Raw genomic sequence first — 16693 nt, forward strand, 5'->3', positions numbered from 1 at the left:
TTTTCTCTCAGTATACAATTTTCTCTCTTGGTCCAATTCTATTGTGGATCTCAGTTTCTCACTGCATCTAAACCCTCACACTGTGTCTCAGGAGCTGATCTTGCTGAGGGAAGAAGCGGGGCAGCATTGTGCTAAGGACCCAGGCTCTAGACACAGGAGGAGCTGGACTCACTTGGGCCCTCAGGAAGTGGCTGAGGCTTGGTGGGATAACTCGGTCACCCCCGGAAGTGACCAGCACAGGGTTGAGCCCGGAGGAAGTGGCCACCCACACAGCAGTTCTGATGTCCGACAGGACCTGCAGGAACTGAGCAAGAAGGCTGACTCGCTGGATCTCTCGTCTCTGAATCAGCTCAGGGCAGGTCAGTGGGCGAGGCCACTGCCCTGTCCTGTCACCACCAGACGGATCGGGCCCTCTTTTCAAGGGAAGAAAGGCTGGGGTGGAAGGCAGGGCACAGGGCGCCCAGGAGCATACGTGAAGTCCACAACAGCTCCCTCTGTGATCCCGAGAAACCACCTCCTTGCTTAGGCCGAAGCAGGTTCTCCGCAAGCTTAAGACCAAATTCCAGGGCCACTCCTGGGCCTAGCAGCCCAAGGCCGCCTCCCCCTCGTCTTCCTTCCATTTCTTTCCTCTGCCTGGAGAGATGGCAGCCAGCACCTCAGTGTCCCCATCTGGGCAGTGTCCCCATCTGGGCAGTGGAAAGTCTGACTCTGAGGCAGTGCCTGCCCAGAGACTCCAAGGGTCCTTGTTTGAGTGAGTGCGAGTGTGTCCATTCCTCTGCTGTCTGCCCCAGACAGGGGCGGAGGGAGCGGGGTGGGGGGGAGGGGGGTGGATGTGGTAGGGGCGGGGGAGGGGAGGGGGGTGGAGGTGGTGGGGGCAGGGGGGCTGGGGCTCAGCTAGCCCAGCCGTCTACGAGAAAATTGCTCCCTTTGAAGCTGCCAGGGGGGCCGGGAAGCCTGCACCCTCCCGCCCGCCCTCCCTCTCCGCCCCACCAGCCCCCTCCCTTCTTTCTTCCCTCCCCGCCCTCTCCCCGCCGTCCCTCCCCATCGGCCCGCCTGCCCAGCCTTTAGCCTCCCTCCCGCCGCCTCTGTCTCCCTCTCTCCACAAACTGCCCAGGAGTGAGCAGCTGCTTTCTCCGCCAAACAGACCGGACAGACAGACGTGCAGACGACCCACCACCCCAGCCTGCCAACTAGCCAGCCTACGCCTGGCGCCTCCCCTCTCCAGGTAGGGCTCCTAAGCCAGCCCCGCTCCCGCCCTGCGCTGTCTGCCCTGTCCCCTCGCTGGTCTCAAGCTGCCTCCTCACAACTCAGAGATGCCTCTGGCCCTCCTGCCTCTGCTGTCCCAAGCCCTGGTCCTGCAGTCCCCAGGGCCCTGAGGGTGTCCACAGATTTCCCCAGCACTCGCTGCTGGCTGCTGGTCCGCGCCCCGTCACCGCCACCCTGTGGCCCCCTTGGTCCCTGTCAGGCTCTGCTTCCTCTTGCCGCCTTCCAGGCACCTTTCCCTCGCCCCTGCCTCTCCCTCTCCCTTCTGACCTTGCTCTGCTTCACCCAGCTCTTGTCTCTCTGCCTCCCCCTCGGGGTCCCTCTTCTTGGCTGCCACCCTAGAGCATGGCTGGGTGATTGGCACCCCGGCTTTGCCACGGGCCCTTTCCCATCATTGCTAGTCCCAAGCGCACGCTCCACTCCCTCAGCCATGCTCTCCCAGGTGCCTCCTTGCTCCAGGACTTGGCACCTGGCCCAGGTTAGGTCGGGTCGGGGACCACCCAGCACCCACCGAGCTCAGCACCCAGGAGCAGTCCTCCACTACGCTGCCCAAGGCCAGTCCCTAGCCTGGGCTGAGAGACTTGGTTTCCCAGGCACCCTGCCCAGACATTCCTCACTCACCCCCAGGCTACTGCCCTGCCTCTACTTCCTCTGTGAGAAGTGTGGGTCCTGGGAGCCCTGGCTACAAGCGCCCTGGCTGGGGCTGCCTGGGTGGCTCAGCTCTGTCTGTCTGCAGGAACCCCTTGGACTGGTACTCAGAATGGGCGGGGAGGGGAAGGAGAGAAAATCAGGCAACTGTGCCATGTTCCCCTGGGCAGACCTGGCTTGGGGCCCCAGAGGGGCCTGCCAAGGGACCCAGGAGAGGAAGCAAGAGAGTGCCCTGGAAGGCTCAGGGAGAGGAGTGCCCCTCACTGCTCCTTGGGTGGAGCTGGGTGCCTGTGCTGAGCAGAGCAGGGGCACCTGGCTCAGCAGGCACAGGCCACAGGAATCTCCAGTGGTGTCTCTTGGCAGGCAAGCCTGCTGTCCTGCTGTCCTGCTGTCCTGGCTACCAGGCTGCTCAGGTCCCATCCTCAGGGTGTCCTGTCTCTGCACCCTTGCCCCTCCCTGGCCTGCCAGCTGTGTGCCCTATAGCAACTAACTGGAAATGAGGCAAGCTGGAGATGCCAGAAAGGTTCCCGGGGGCCTGCGCCCAGGAGTGCAGGTGAGCGCCTCCGGGCAACGTTCAGGCGCCTGTGCCAGCCGCACCCCAGGAGAGCTGGTGTGTGAGCAGGGGTGCCTTGGGGCGGACTGTGTCCATGTATGGCCAGTGTGGGCCATCGTGGGCGAGCCTTTGAGGGCAAGCCCATGTGGGTGTATTGAACATGCAGGGCTGCCTCCAAGCCACCAGGGCTGGGCGGTGTGAGCAGGCTCTGAGCCAGGAAGCAGAGAGAGCTCCCATGGCAATCTGGCCAGCTGTGGGTGGCAGTCCCAGCCTCCCTGGCCCACCTTCAAGCCCCAAGGACCCAGGTGGCAGTGGGCATTAGCCCTGCCACCGCATAGACAGGGAGTCTGGGAAAGGAAAGCAACATTCCAGTCATTCAAACAAGCCTAGAGTGTCCCTTCCAGTGACAGCACCAAGTCCCCAGAGGAGGGGTTTGCAATGAGTCCACACTTGACAGTTCATACCCAGAGCCTTTTGCGAGGGCTTCTGAGTCCTCGCCACCCTGCGTATAAGTGGGATGGGGACCTCCCACTCTGCCGTCTCCTGTGCTTCCCAGGTTCACCCCCACCATCTCCAGCCTGTCTGGGAGTCACGTGTCCTCAGCCCACAGAATCCCCAGCACACGCCCCACCCCCAGGCCCAGCCCCAGACCCGGAGTCCCTAGTGCCCCACCTGCCAGGGCCCCTCCCCTGCCTTGCTCACCCCCCAACACCCCTCATGGTTGAAAAGGTCTTCCCAGGCCGGGCGCGGTGGCTCAAGCCTGTAATCCCAGCACTTTGGGAGGCCGAGGCGGGTGGATCACGAGGTCAAGAGATCGAGACTATCCTGGTCAACATGGTGAAACCCCGTCTCTACTAATACAAAAAATTAGCTGGGCATGGTGGTGCATGCCTGTAATCCCAGCTACTCAGGAGGCTGAGGCAGGAGAATTGCCTGAACCCAGGAGGCGGAGGTTGCGGTGAGCCGAGATCGCGCCATTGCACTCCAGCCTGGGTAACAAGAGCGAAACTCCGCCTCAAAAAAAAAAAAAAGAAAAAAAAAAAAGAAAAGGTCTTCCCCTACCCACTACGACCCCCTGTCACTCATCTGTGCTCGGGAGAGCTTGGTCCCTGCTCCAAGTTGCTCCCTCTAGCGTCCAGGCCTGCCACCGAGCCACTGGTGGGTGGGGATGCTGGCGCCAGCCGGGGGCCTTGCTCATACTGAGGGGCTGGGGGTGATGATGGGTCTCCCAGGCACCCTGCCAAGGGCTGTAGGCTGCTGGGTGGGCATCAGATCCCTTGGAAGGCAGCCCAACCCAGGACCCTGCCGGCCCTGACCCCGAGCCTGCCGACCAGGACCTAAGGTGACCAATGCCCACTCCTATCCTCTTCTGCTCAGATGCTGGGCTGGGAGATCAGGGGCAACAGTTTGGTCACTCACAGAGCCCTTTTGGCAAGTCTTAGAGGGACCAGTGGCGGGGGCGTATGCAGAGGGAGTGCACTCATGCTGTGGGGAGCGTACATGACTCAGTCCTGCTCCTGGCCTGAGGCCCTCCCAGCCTGAGTGGCCTGCAGGAGCCGCGGCCAGGCCCTTCTCCAGCCTTCCAGAAAGAACCAGCTTCCCAGGGTTCCCTAGGGAAGGCCTGGGCCACCTCCTGTGGGGGAGTAGTAGGGGCTGTGCTTCATTCCTCCTTCCCCACGTCCCCTTCCAGGCCGGCAGGTCCCCTCCCCCACTGGGACTCTAGGCTCCCGGGAACCACCCCAGCTGCCCCCTCCTCCATTCGCTTTCTTCCCCACCCTGTCGTGGCTCTGGGTCAGAGCAGCCTCTGGGGTGGCTCTAGAGGGGGCCAGTAGCCTCGGCTCTTCCAAGGACTGCAGAACCCTTCCCCCTCCCAGATTCCCACCTGCTCAGCTCCGATCCCAACCAGCCCGAGGAGCAGGAGCTCCCGGCTCCCTGGCAGGCCTGGTGAGGTGCTGCCCGTTCCTGAGGGGCTCATCTCTGAGGCTTAGGGGCCTGGGGCTCTAGCCAGCCTTCTCGAATGGAACTCTCCCGTCCACGGCATCTTAAGCCTGAGCTCCACGGAAACATTGGTCTGGGATGAGCTGCAGGACCAGGGTCTCTGCCCCCGCCCCACCCCCACAAGCTGCTGGACATCCCAGTCCTGTCTGGTCCCTGAGGTGGGCAGACCCCTGGGTGGCCACAGGAAGACAGGGGAAGTCCGGGAGGCCAGTGCAACTTCTGTCCTCTGGAAGTCTGAGTCCCTGCTTCGCCTTGACTGCCATCCCATGGGAGCCCAGCAGCCCCGGGAGCCTGAAGCTAAGTAGGCTGTGGGTCGCCCTGGCTGGCTGAAGGAGGCTCATCCCAGCCCAGCCTGAGCCCCTGGCAGAGAGCGGGTTGTGGCAGGGAGGGCTGCAGGAAACCCTCCCCTCCCCTCCTGGCCTTGGTGGGCCTGCACCAGGGAGGGATGGAGGCAGCGCCCCAGGCTCTGGGGGGCAGGCCGGGAATATCTCCCCTGGGGCCCTGAAGTGCTCACCTGGGGAGATCTCGGCTTTTCCAGGAGACGTTCCAGCAGACAGAGGCAGAGGTGAGAGGGCTGGGCGGGGGCTGCCCTGCTGGGTGTGCTGGGGCTGAGGAGGGGCTTCCGGGTCTGTGGACCATGGGAGCTACTGACGGTGGTATCCAGAGAGAAGGGCCATGCTTCCAGGGGGGCAGGGAAGCACTCCGCACACCCCCGAGAGTGTGAGACCTGTCAGCTCTGGGTCCTGTGGCACTGTCTGCAGTGGCAGATGGGGGTCCAGACATGTGGGCAAGGACACGGACGGACAGACAGTGTGTGCAGTCCCAGACCTGCTGCTTCCTCACCGTGTGGCTCCCCTCCCCAACTCCCTGAGCCTCAGTTTGCCCCTTCATCGAGTCGTAAGAGCATCACTTCCTTCTTATGGTCAATGGGGGATGGCGGGGGGCTAAGTAAAGAAATCACGCGTCCGCTGCTCTGCCTCTGAGAGGTGACAGCATCCTCCCTTTTCCTTGGAGACTCCAGCAGGAGACCCAGGATCTCTTCAGGGAGTGGGAGGGGACAGCAGTAGTCCGTGTGGTGTGAGAGGACCAGGAGCGCACAGCAGGCAGGGCTGAGTCCTGCACTCTCCCAACTGTGAGACAGGCTGGACCTGGACATGGGCGCCACAGGCTGCAAAGGGCTGGCACAGAGAGATGGCAAGGTGGCTGGGCGCATCAAGGGAGAACTCCACCCCTGCCCCCACCCTGCCAGAAAAGCTCTGGAAAGCATTTGGGCAGCAGATGAGCCGGGGTTTCCCAGCCCCTCCACACGTGGCTGCCTGAAGGGCATGCCGGGGTGATGGTGGGGGCTTGGCAGGTGACTGGGTGCAAAGGGTCCACCCTCCCCACTCCAGCCCCCAGCCCCTCAGGCTGCCACTCCCACAGACCAATGCACACACCCGGGCTTTGCCAAGGCCATGGAAGGCACACATCCCCTCTCTAGTTGACGCCCAAGTGCAGGCTGGAGCCATTGGCAGGGAGGGACTGGTGGGCTGGGTCCTGGGAAAGTGGCAGTGGTGGCTGGGTGTCAGCTGCGCCACAAGGACCAGGCTGTTGGTTGAAGCTGGGCTCGAAGGGCTTTGGCGGCCAGAGGGGAGGGAGGAAGGACACAGTCCCAGGGACCCTGCAGGGCTGCGTGGAAGGTGGCACGTGTGTCAGAGTTCAGGTTGGGTTGCTCAGGGGGGCAGACGCCCAGGGCTGAGGCTGCAGAGAGAGCGTCCAGCGTCTGCCACTTGGCAGCTGCGAGCCACACCATCTGCAAGCGAGCTCCCAGGGCTGCCAGACCTCAAGTCCTGCTCCCGCCGCCCTTGGCCTGGCCTGAATGCCTGGCATGGACCCTCCATGTTCTCAGAGGCTGCCAGTGCATCTTGTTTGGCTATGACCTGGAGCGATCCGGTGTGGAGGACTGCACTGGCTTTCTGAGGGGCAGACAAGGAGGGCCCTATTGGGGCGGTGGCGGAGGCTCCAGGAAGCCGAGCCTCCTCCCTCCCTCACACCTGCGGTCGCTGGACCTGGGGCTTGTGCCATGGTCGCTCCCGTCCTTTGCTCCTGAGAGATGGCATCCAGGGAGCTCAGGGCACACTCTGATGGGGCTTAAAGCCCTCCCTGAAGTCCCTGAGGGCACACCCAGGGAGGCTGATGAAGGGAAACTGAGGCCCAGATGCCTCAGTGGTGGTGGAGAGGTGAGGACCAGAGAGACTTGCTGTGGGTCTCACAGGGTCTGACTATGGGGTACTCCTGCTTCCTGGGCTGGCTTATCTGTTCCTGTGTGTAAACACGTGTATGTATGTGTGTATGTGTGCATATGTATATGTGAATGTGTATGCATGTGTGTATAAGTGTTTGCGTGCCTGTGTACGTGTGTGTATGTGTGTACATGTGCATATGTGTGTATAGGTATGTGCATTAGTGTGTGTGTATGTGTGTACCTATATGTTTGTGTGTGTCTGTGTCTATATGTATATACATATGTGTATGTGAATGTGTATCCATAGGTATGCGTGTGTGTATGCGTGTGTCTAGGTGTGTGCATGTATATGTATGTATAAGTGTGTGCATGTCTGTGTGTGTGGGTGTGTGTACATGTGTTTTGTATAGGTGTGTGCATGTGTGTGTATAGGTGTGTGCCTGTGTGTGTATGTTTGTGTGTACGTGTGTGTGTGTGTGTGTGTGTGTGCATGTTCTGGCAAGAGGGAGGGGCTCAGTGTGAGGTGGTGGGAGAAGGCAGGGGCCAGGCTTTGGGAAGACAGCTGGGCCTCTCCATCTACAGAACTCCCAAACTGCCACCCCTAGGCTCGGTCATCCCCACCCCCAGGTTCTCGAAGGCCCAGAGGAGCACAGCTGAGGGCTCAGGGCCTAGAGACGCCACAGCAGCGTTCCAAGTCAGGCTGAGTGACTTGGGGAAGTAGGAGCCTCTCTCTTGGCCTCTGCTTTCGTGTCCATAAAATGGGGAGACTCATCGGCCGGCTCCAGGGAGCCTTTCCCCCAGGGTCCCTGGCTCCCTCTGGCTTCGTGGGCCCCTTGCCACCTCCTGTGGGCGCGGACATTCGGCCTGCCGCTCTTCGGGAGAGCTCTCAGTTTTGTGCCAGTTCTTTGAGGGGAAATGAGGGCTGTGCCGGGAAGCCTGCCCAGCCCCCACCCCTCCAGCCTGCCCACAGCTTGGGCACAGCCACGAGCCACAGAAAACCAGCCAAACCTTGTCTTTCTGCCTCCGTCACGGGGCCCGGGCGTATGGGTCTCCTGGCCCTCAGCCTCCCTCCCTGCTCTGAGGGAACCTCTTCCCCTCGCCCCTTGCTCAGTCTCCTGGAGACCCCCAGATATCCTGCTATATCAGACAGCTGCCTCCAGAGTCCCTGTCACCCCATAGCTGGTCCCAAGAACCCACCTGGGACCCCAATGACCAGTCTTGCCACAACTGGCCTGCCCTGCGCCTTTGAGTTTCCTAACAGGAGTGCATACAGGGAAGCCCCAGCTCCCAGGGAGCCCCCGGCCCTGGGCAGCAGTGCCTGTGAAGTCCTCTTCCACGCCAGTGCATGGGTCCTGCAGGACTCTAGGCTAGCCATGGTCACATGGTCCTCTGTCCCCTCCCACAGCCTCCCCTAGGCCCAGCCGGGCCAACCCAACCCTACCTGCCCAGGTGGACTGCCCATCCTGGAGCTTTCCAGGGCTCCGGCGGGGCGTTCCAGCCCTGACTCACTCCTCCTGGGAGGTAGTGGCTTTGGCAGGGGCATCGGGAGGGAGGGGCGGGGCAATCTTCTCCCTCCTCCCTCCGTCTTACTCTCCTGCCTCCATCCTGCCCATCCCGTTTTCTCCTCCTCCTCCTCCTGCCCCCGGGTGTCCAGCAGCACTGGGTGAAGGCCCCACAGCGGCAGCGGGCACCAGAGGTCGTGCCCTGCCTTGCCTGGGAGGAAGGGAAACATCATCCAGGTAGGCGAGGGCTGGGTCTTCTCCCTACTTGGGGCCAAGACCCTCTGGGGGACTCCCCTAGGTCCTGCTGGGCTGGCCTGGGGCTGCAGTCGTGGGGTCTCAAGGCTCAAAGGAATGAGGGAGGCTGCACCCAGCAGGGGCCTCCTGGTGACCCCAGGGTTCAGCATAAAGTCCAGCTCCACATGAGGGGGAAGCTGAGTGAAGCCTTGGGCTCCAACTCCCACTTTGCAATATGGCCCGGGGGCTACGGGCTCAGGAGGGCTCTGGGGCTGGCTGCAGAAAACCCACTCCACTGGCCCGGGAGGTCCCTCTGTCCACAAGTGTAGGAGGGGGTGTGGGCAGCCCCTCGGGGGAATGCCAATGCAGGGGGGACGTGTACCAGCAGAGGCTCCCTGAGCATCTGGGAGAAGCTGCACTCCTGGGATTGATGGAACCAGAAGCACAGCGCTGGTGCTCACACCCAGCCTGGCCCCAAGGTGGCCCCAGGCCCCCAGCCCACTGGTTGCTAGGACCCCAAAGCAGCAGCCCCTGGCAGCCAGCCCAGCCCCCAGGTCAACTGGGCCTGCTGGGGAGGCATTGGGCAGAGCAGGTCTGAGGGTCTGGCCTAGGCGGCAGAGTCCCCACCTCCCCACAGCCTCTGTAAACCCCTGCAATCAGCGGCTGGGCTCAGGGGGCTCACCTCGCCCTGCTGGAGCCCCAGCCAGCCCTGCCCCAGCCAGGACTGGTCCTAAGTGAGAGTCTCCTGGGGGTGCGACTGTTTCAGCTGCCCAAGTGGGCTCCCCATCTCCAGATGCACCCAGGGCTACCCCAGGCAGTCCAGCTGGGAGGCGAGCAGGGCAGGCATGTTTATTCCCACTTAACAGATGGGGAAGGTGAGGCTGAGGGGAGACCTGGGCCTTTGCCAGGGAGTCAGGGTAGATGGAGCGGTAGGAGAGCCAGGCCTCCAGCCTCTTCCCGTAGGGGAAGGAGGCAAGCAGAGGTGGGTGCTGGGGGCTGGGCCGCTTCCCCTCTACTCCCACCCACCACCTCAGCCTGGGGGGCCTCAGGCAAGCCTGACCCTGCCCTGCCACTCTGGCGGCAGCCTGCTCCCCTGGGGGGGGCCTCTCTGGGTTAGGCTGTGAGCAGGAAGGAAGAGTGGGAGCAGATCTGGGAGCCCCGGGGCTGTTTGGGCCAAGGCAGTGTGTGGGAGCACTGGGGTGGGGTCCAGAGGAGGAAGCCAAGGCCCAGGGCAGTATGGGGGGGCACCATGCCCTCCACCTCTGGGGCCTCCACTCAGCGCTGCCTCAGCCAACTTCCCCCGTGGCCTCAAAGGACGTCCGCTCTGTCTCCAGCCTGCCTCCCTGTCTTGGCCTTAGAGGTGCTCTGAGAAAGGTGGGCAGGGTGGAAGGGGGCTCAGGCGGTGAGAAGCAGCTCACAGTTGCCAAATTCAACTAACTTCATCCACACCGCCCTGAGCCCAGAACTCAAAGGAAGGATTGGCCCAGGCAGGAGGCTACAGTGGTGTCCCCAAAAGTGAATTCTTCAAAGCCTGTGGGGGCCAATGGCTAGGATTCCACCTCACCTCCTCCACATAGCCTCATGGATGCCCCTGCCCCGAAGCAGGCTGCTGGCAGACTCAGAGGCCTGGGGGCCCCAAAGGCTTGCTAATGGGGAGACATTTCATCACCCCGATGAAGCCAAGTCCTGTCATGGATAGGGAGGGGGCAGTGGAAGGGGTGAGGGAAGTGGAGGGGAAGGGGCCCCATCCCAGCCAGCAGCACACGCTCCCTTCCTGCCTGGAGCCCTCTGCCCACACTCTGCCCTCTCTGCCTCCCACCCCAGGGTCTGGCACTGAGGATCACCCTGCTTCTTCCCCCAGGCCCATCCGCCATGCAGCCCCTGTGGCTCCTCGCGTCTCTGCTGGCCCTGAGCCAGGCCCTGCCCTTTGAGCAGAGGGGCTTCTGGGACTTTACCCTGGATGATGGGCCACTCATGATGAACGATGAGGAAGCTTCAGGCGCCGACTCGACCTCAGGCCTCCCAGACCCAGACTCCGTCACACCCACCTACAGCGCCATGTGCCCTTTCGGCTGCCACTGCCACCTGCGGGTGGTTCAGTGCTCCGACCTGGGTTTGTCCCTGGGTGGTGGGGAGTGGGGTGTGCCTGAGAGCCGCCTCTGAGGGGGCACATGCTGGTCCCGCGGGATGGCGGGGGCTGGTGTCCAGGAGGGCTCCGGCCATCTGGCTGTGAGCTGTGCAACTTCTGCCCATTTGTGGTGGCATCCCCGTGTGTATGTTGGTGCTCTGTGTGTGTGTCCCCTGTCCTGCCTACCAGTGGGACTAATGGGCTGGATGGCCTCAAGTTGAGAGTGGTGATGGTGGCATGTTCTCTAGGTCTGAAATCTGTGCCCAGAGAGGTCTCACCTGACACCACGCTGCTGGACCTGCAGAGCAACCACATCTCCGAGCTCCGGAAGGATGACTTCAAGGGTCTCCAGCACCTCTACGTAAGCGCCCCACGTGAGGAGCCCGGAGGAAGCAGCAGGCCCACAGTGGGGGCAGGGGTCTGGAAGGGTGCGCGTGCACGGATGTGTGGGGCATGAGAGGGGCTCAGGGACCCGTGGGCTTCAGGGTGAAGCCTGGAGCCAGCCGTGATGGGAGCTCTGGGCTTCCGGCTCACTCGCATGGATTTGAGCAACCACAGATGTAGGACTGTCTCACTCAGCTCGGCTCCCTTCGCCACTGAAAACGTTTCATTACATCCGTTCCTCCCAGCAGCAGGTGGCCAGTGTGCGTGAGAGAAGGCGAGGCAGTGGTGGCCCTGCTGGGGTTCAGGGCCGGGCCTGGGTGCTGCCTCCTGCTCTGCACTCTGCTCACAAGCACGGACTGATCTCCTCGAGGCCCAGACTCGAGAGGCACAGGCAGGCAGGAGATGGGGGCGCTGGGCCGGGGAGTCGGCGCCTTCACCTCCTCCGCCTGCCCTGCTTCAGGCTCTAGTCCTGGTGAACAACAAGATCTCCAAGATCCATGAGAAGGCCTTCAGCCCACTGCGGAGGCTGCAGAAGCTCTACATCTCCAAGAACCACCTAGTGGAGATTCCGCCCAACCTGCCCAGCTCGCTGGTGGAGCTCCGCATCCATGACAACCGAATCCGCAAGGTCCCCAAAGGCGTGTTCAGCGGGCTCCGGAGCATGAACTGCATCGGTGAGTGCGGCCCTGACGTGGGAGAGTCTGCTGAGAACAGTGAAAAGAAAATCCACGGATTTCTTAGCAAATCCGCCAGGCAGGAGGTCGCCGTGGCTAAAGGGAATGTGGGGCTTCCAGGAGCCCCGCCTTCGTCTCTGGCACTCCTCCCTTTCGTTTTGCTCCCCATGGGGCCAGCAGTCCTGAACAGCTGGGAATTTGTAATTAGCCCAGCAAATGAACGGAGCTGCTTTTGGGAGGTGGGAGCAGCCAGCAGTCAGCAGGGCCCATCACAGGAGCCCGGAAATGACAGGACCCTGGGACTGTGCCTGGACCGCCAGCCTCCCGGACTGATGAGGTCTCTCCCTTAGAGATGGGGGGGAACCCACTGGAGAACAGTGGCTTTGAACCTGGAGCCTTTGACGGCCTGAAGCTCAACTACCTGCGCATCTCAGAAGCCAAGCTGACCGGCATCCCAAAAGGTAGGCAGGCCGCCTTTGCTGCGCACCTGCCTGCCTCACCCCCCAGGGCACAGGTGGCCAGGGTGGGGACTCTGGACTGGCCCGGCGTACTCAGGGAAAGACTCAGCAGTCCCCTCCCACTACGTAGGGCAGAGCATCTGCATTCACCCCCGTGCCCTCTTCTCCTGGCAGACCTCCCGGAGACCCTGAACGAACTCCACCTGGACCACAACAAAATCCAGGCCATCGAGCTGGAGGACCTGCTCCGCTACTCCAAGCTGTACCGGTGAGGCCAGCAGGGCACCGCCTGAGGGTGGCACGAGAATGCCTCCGGGCTCTGCAGACGTCACACCCAGCCCACTGTTCTATTCTCCAGCCTCTGAGTCTGTGTCATTCTTCTGCTCACAGGCTGGGCCTGGGCCACAACCAGATCCGGATGATTGAGAACGGGAGCCTGAGCTTCCTGCCCACCCTCCGGGAGCTGCACTTGGACAACAATAAGCTGTCCAGAGTGCCCTCAGGGCTCCCGGACCTCAAGCTCCTGCAGGTGAGAGCAGGGCGTGCACTGCAAGCTTCCTAAGGCTGCGCCTGGGGAGGCGTGCGTGGCCCTGTGCTGTCCCTCAGCCCCCTGGCACGCCTTCCTGGCTGCTTCTGCGAATCTGCAAGGGAGCAGCCCTGATGCTCACAGCCAGTGCTGAGGAGGCAGGGAGCAGGGCCTCCATGGTGGATACCAAGCAAGGCAGCCTGGTAGGCGTTGCACCTGAGGGTCCCCAGGTGGGTCAGACACCAGAAAGATGTGGCAGGGCCCCGGGAGTCAAGAAACTGTGGGCGTGGGGCTGCAGGGATCTGTACCAAGACAGTGACAGCCCAGGGCAGGAAGTGGGCTGAAGAGGGGGAGCAGGGTCTTGCCTGGGGTTCCATCGGGAGCTTCCATCCCTGCTCTGGCCCCCAGCCCAGATGGGTGATCTTGGTCTCGCCCGGCGCTGTTCCATCCACACGTTTGGAGCACCCCCACCCGCACCAGCTGTGAGCCAGCACTACACAGGCTGGGCCCATGCTGGGTCGAGTGCGCCCTCTAGTGGCCATTGTCATGTCACTGGGTTCCCAGCCCAACCCAGCAAGCGACTGGCGCCTGTCTGCCCGCCTCTGCTCCTTCCGGAGACAGCAAGACAGCGGCTCAGAGAGCTGGAGGAGCTGCTACAGGCCGAGTGCCCTCCTCTTTCTTACCCGACGGCTTTTTCTACCCTCATGCCCCGCGGAGTGTGAGGATGCTCCCCCGAGGGTCAAGCCACCTTTCCTGCACCTCGCACCACCACACAGCCCCATCCCAGCCCACCCCGTGTCCTCCGCCTGCCCCACCCAGTGCCTGAATCCTGCCTGACACCCACACAACGAATGCATCTTGATTTGCTCCTCCCAACACCAGGGAGTCTCCTGTGTGGCCCTTGAAGCAGGGAGCAGAGGTCACAGCGAGATGCCTCTTGGAGGCAGCTGGCTCCGCGCAGAGGGTGGGCGGCCCACGGTGACCCGGCCCCTCTGCCCGCAGGTGGTCTATCTGCACTCCAACAACATCACCAAGGTGGGCGTCAACGACTTCTGTCCCGTGGGCTTCGGGGTGAAGCGGGCCTACTACAACGGCATCAGCCTCTTCAACAACCCTGTGCCCTACTGGGAGGTGCAGCCGGCCACTTTCCGCTGCGTCACTGACCGCCTTGCCATCCAGTTTGGCAACTACAAAAAGTAGAGGCGGCTGCAGCCGCCACAGGGACTCTGTGGGGGTCTCTGGGGAACACAGCCGGACGTCCTGATGGGGAGGCAGAGCCAGGAAGCCAAGCCCGGACCCAGCTGCATTCATCCCAGCCCCCTACCTTGGGTCCCTGACCCCAGCTCACTGCCCCATCACGGCCTCTCCCTGGCTCCCAGCGGTGCAGGTGGGCACAAGGCCTGGCCCCCATCACGTGCCCCCTTGGCCTCAGAGGTGCCCTTGCTCTCACCCCCAGCCCCCCAGAGGCCCCCCGTGAAGCTTCCTTCTCATCCACTCCCAAACCCAAGTATCCAAGGCTCCAGTCCTAGGAGAGCAGTCCCTAGGTCGGCAGGAGGGAAGGGGTCCATAGGAATGGGTACAGTGGGCTCTGCCAGACACGCACGTTCTGTTCCTCCTCCTCATCCACTTCCAGCCTTTCAACCCTTCCCACCCTGCAGCTCCCCTCAGCCGCCTTCCAAGTCCATGGCCTGTCCCTCCCAGCGCCCCCCCAAATCCACTGACCCTGGGACCAGTCCCCCCTTCTGTTCTCGCTCCCCCTCTCCTTCTCTCTCTCTCACTTTCTCTCTCCCTCTCCCTCTGTGTCTTGTGCTTCCTCAGACCTTTCTTGCTTCTCAGCTTGGTGGCCTGTCCCCTCCATCTCTTTGGACCTGGCTTCGCCTGTCTCTCCCACTCTGCACGCTCTGACCTTCTGCCTTGAGCTGGGTCTGCCTTCTGTCTCACCAGCCTGCATCTAGCCCCTGCCCACAAAAGCTCGGGGACAGCGGCCTCCCCAGCCTGCCCTGCTCAGGCCTTGCCCCCAAAGCTGTATAGTCCTGGAGGAGGCTGGGAGGTGGAGGCCCGACACTGTGCAGATGACACCATCAAGCAGGGAGCCCTAGACCTGTCAGGCCCTGGCCCTTCCGCCCCCAAGAGAGGAGAGGCCCCACATCCCGCCAGAGTCTCAGACACCAGTTTTCATGGAACCCCCGCCCCCCATGGCTAGGTCTCCCCTTGCCCTCTGGTCCAGCATGAGGAGGGGCTGCTTCTGAGGTCGGTGGCTGTCTTTCCATTAAAGAAACACTGCACAACATGGCTCCATGCGCTGCTCCTGCGGCGGCCTGGCCTTTCCATGTCCCTCCCAGCCCTTGGGCTCCTCGCCCTCAAAAGAGGGGCCCCATCACCCTCAGGTCTAGGCTAGACAAGGAGGCCCTAGGTGATGGGGCTAGCCAGTTTCCCTCTCCCTTCTAGACACTTCCATGGCCCCAGCTGTCCTAAGACGGGGCTCCAGAATCCAACCAGGCCTGAATGGCACCGGCCTTCTCAGCGTGGAGCCTTTGCCAAGAGCACGCCGACTGCCCGGCACCAGGCTAGAGCCTGGAAATCTAAGCACGGCCCTGCCTGCCCGACTCCATGGAGTCTGGGGCTCACAGCAAGGCAACGCCAACACCCGAGGGTGAGACAAGAAGGAGGGGCCCCATGAAGCCAGGGAGGTGTGCTGAGGGCACCCACTTGCACTGGCCTGGCCTTGGCTCCCCAGCCAGCCCCCAGCAGGTCACACCGTGTGCCAGGAGAGCCAAGCTCAGGCTGCAAGGCATTGGCGCTGGCTCCCGAAAGAGGAAACACAGCTTAGAGGGGGACAGTCCCCAGAGCACGCTACCACCTGTGTCTTTCCCTCGGCCCTGCACGAAGGGCCTCAGAGCAACTGGCAGGACCTGGGGCTTCCCTGGCACTGCGTGTTGGCTCCTCACACATAACTGTGCCTTTACGCCTGGGCTGGCACTGGGGCACTGGTGTCCCCAGGTTTCTCCTTTTTGGGACGGAAGGCGCCACGCAGTGTGGTGGCCCAGTGATCGAATGTCACCAGCAGCATCACAGCACTATTCTAGGCCATGTGCTCCATGGCCTGGCAACGTCTGCTGAGCTGGGCAGGCGCAGTGCAAGGGAACTGGCCAGGAGCCAGGAGTCAAGGCTTTGGGCAAGTCCCCTCGCTGGCTGGAAGGAGGGGCATCCAGCACCAGGGCCTGGCAGAGATAGCAAGACGGGGCTTCTGCCCATTCATCTGACTGGGTCTCGGGGCACTGGCTCTGTGTTCAGTGGGTCCGACACAGCCCCCCGAATCTCTGTCCACTCTTCCTGCCTCCCTCTCAGCCTTGCGCCTCCGTTCCTCTCTGTCTCCCTCTCATTTCATGCACCTTCATCACACCCGTCCTCTGCATGTCCCAGCAAAGGGATGCAGTGTGGGTGGAGGTGCCACAACAAGCCAACGGGACATGTGTGATCTGGATGGTCAGCGCAGAGGAAGGCGTCCTGTGGGCTGCATGCTTAGCCTGCACGGTAGGGGGCGCCCTGCAGGCAGCACGCTCTCTGCCTCGACCAGAGTTGAACAGGGTCACAGCCTGCAAGGGCTTCCAGATCATGGTGGAAGGCAAACTCCACCCTCAAAGCAGTTGGTCCTGACCACGGTGTGAAGATGAATCACACAGCCTCACTACCGTCAACTGTGGTGAAAGCTATCAGATAATACTGGCCAAGGTGAGACTGATTTGGGCTTAAAAAAGAAAATGGCCAGGCATGGTGGCTAATGGCTGTCATCCCAGCACTTTGAGAGGCCAAGACAGGAAGATTGCTTGAGGCCAGGAGTCCAAGACCAGCGTGGGCAACATTGTGAGACCCTTTCTCTAGGAAAAAAAGGACTATAAAATTAGCTAGGTATCTTGGCACATGCCGGTGGTCTCAGCTACTCAGGAGGCTGAGGTGGGAGGATCACTTGTGCCCAGAAGGTTCTCCCTGCAAGCTGCCAGCCCCCCACATTCACTTGCAAGTGGCTTAGAGAGTAGGACTGTGCTCAGGGCCCCAGCCGTAGCACAGGAAGACTGATGGGTGCTCTGCGAAGACAGAAGC

The 16693-nt window shown here is 62.2% G+C and overlaps 1 protein-coding gene across 2 annotated transcripts; it reads left to right on the top strand.

Annotated features, from left to right (window-relative positions):
• The first annotated feature begins 282 nt into the window (after positions 1-282).
• BGN (biglycan) lies at positions 283-14880 on the top strand. Of its 2 annotated transcripts, none has more exons than XM_012437888.2 (9): positions 283-359; positions 1145-1225; positions 10284-10535; positions 10799-10911; positions 11395-11608; positions 11959-12069; positions 12241-12334; positions 12457-12595; positions 13595-14880. In XM_012437888.2, exons 3-9 carry the CDS (start codon positions 10295-10297, stop codon positions 13790-13792), a joined length of 1110 nt encoding a protein of 369 aa, XP_012293311.2. In that variant the 5' UTR covers positions 283-359; positions 1145-1225; positions 10284-10294; the 3' UTR covers positions 13793-14880. The 2 variants fall into 2 exon arrangements, with proteins under 2 accessions (XP_012293311.2, XP_012293310.2); XM_012437887.3 differs by having other exon boundaries at positions 297-359; positions 1115-1225.
• Positions 14881-16693: the final 1813 nt, after the last annotated feature.

The sequence above is a fragment of the Aotus nancymaae genome, unplaced genomic scaffold, assembly GCF_030222135.1.
Source record: "Aotus nancymaae isolate 86718 unplaced genomic scaffold, 86718_ANA_hifiasm-v0.15.2.pri h1tg000138l, whole genome shotgun sequence".
Lineage (NCBI taxonomy): Eukaryota > Metazoa > Chordata > Mammalia > Primates > Aotidae > Aotus > Aotus nancymaae.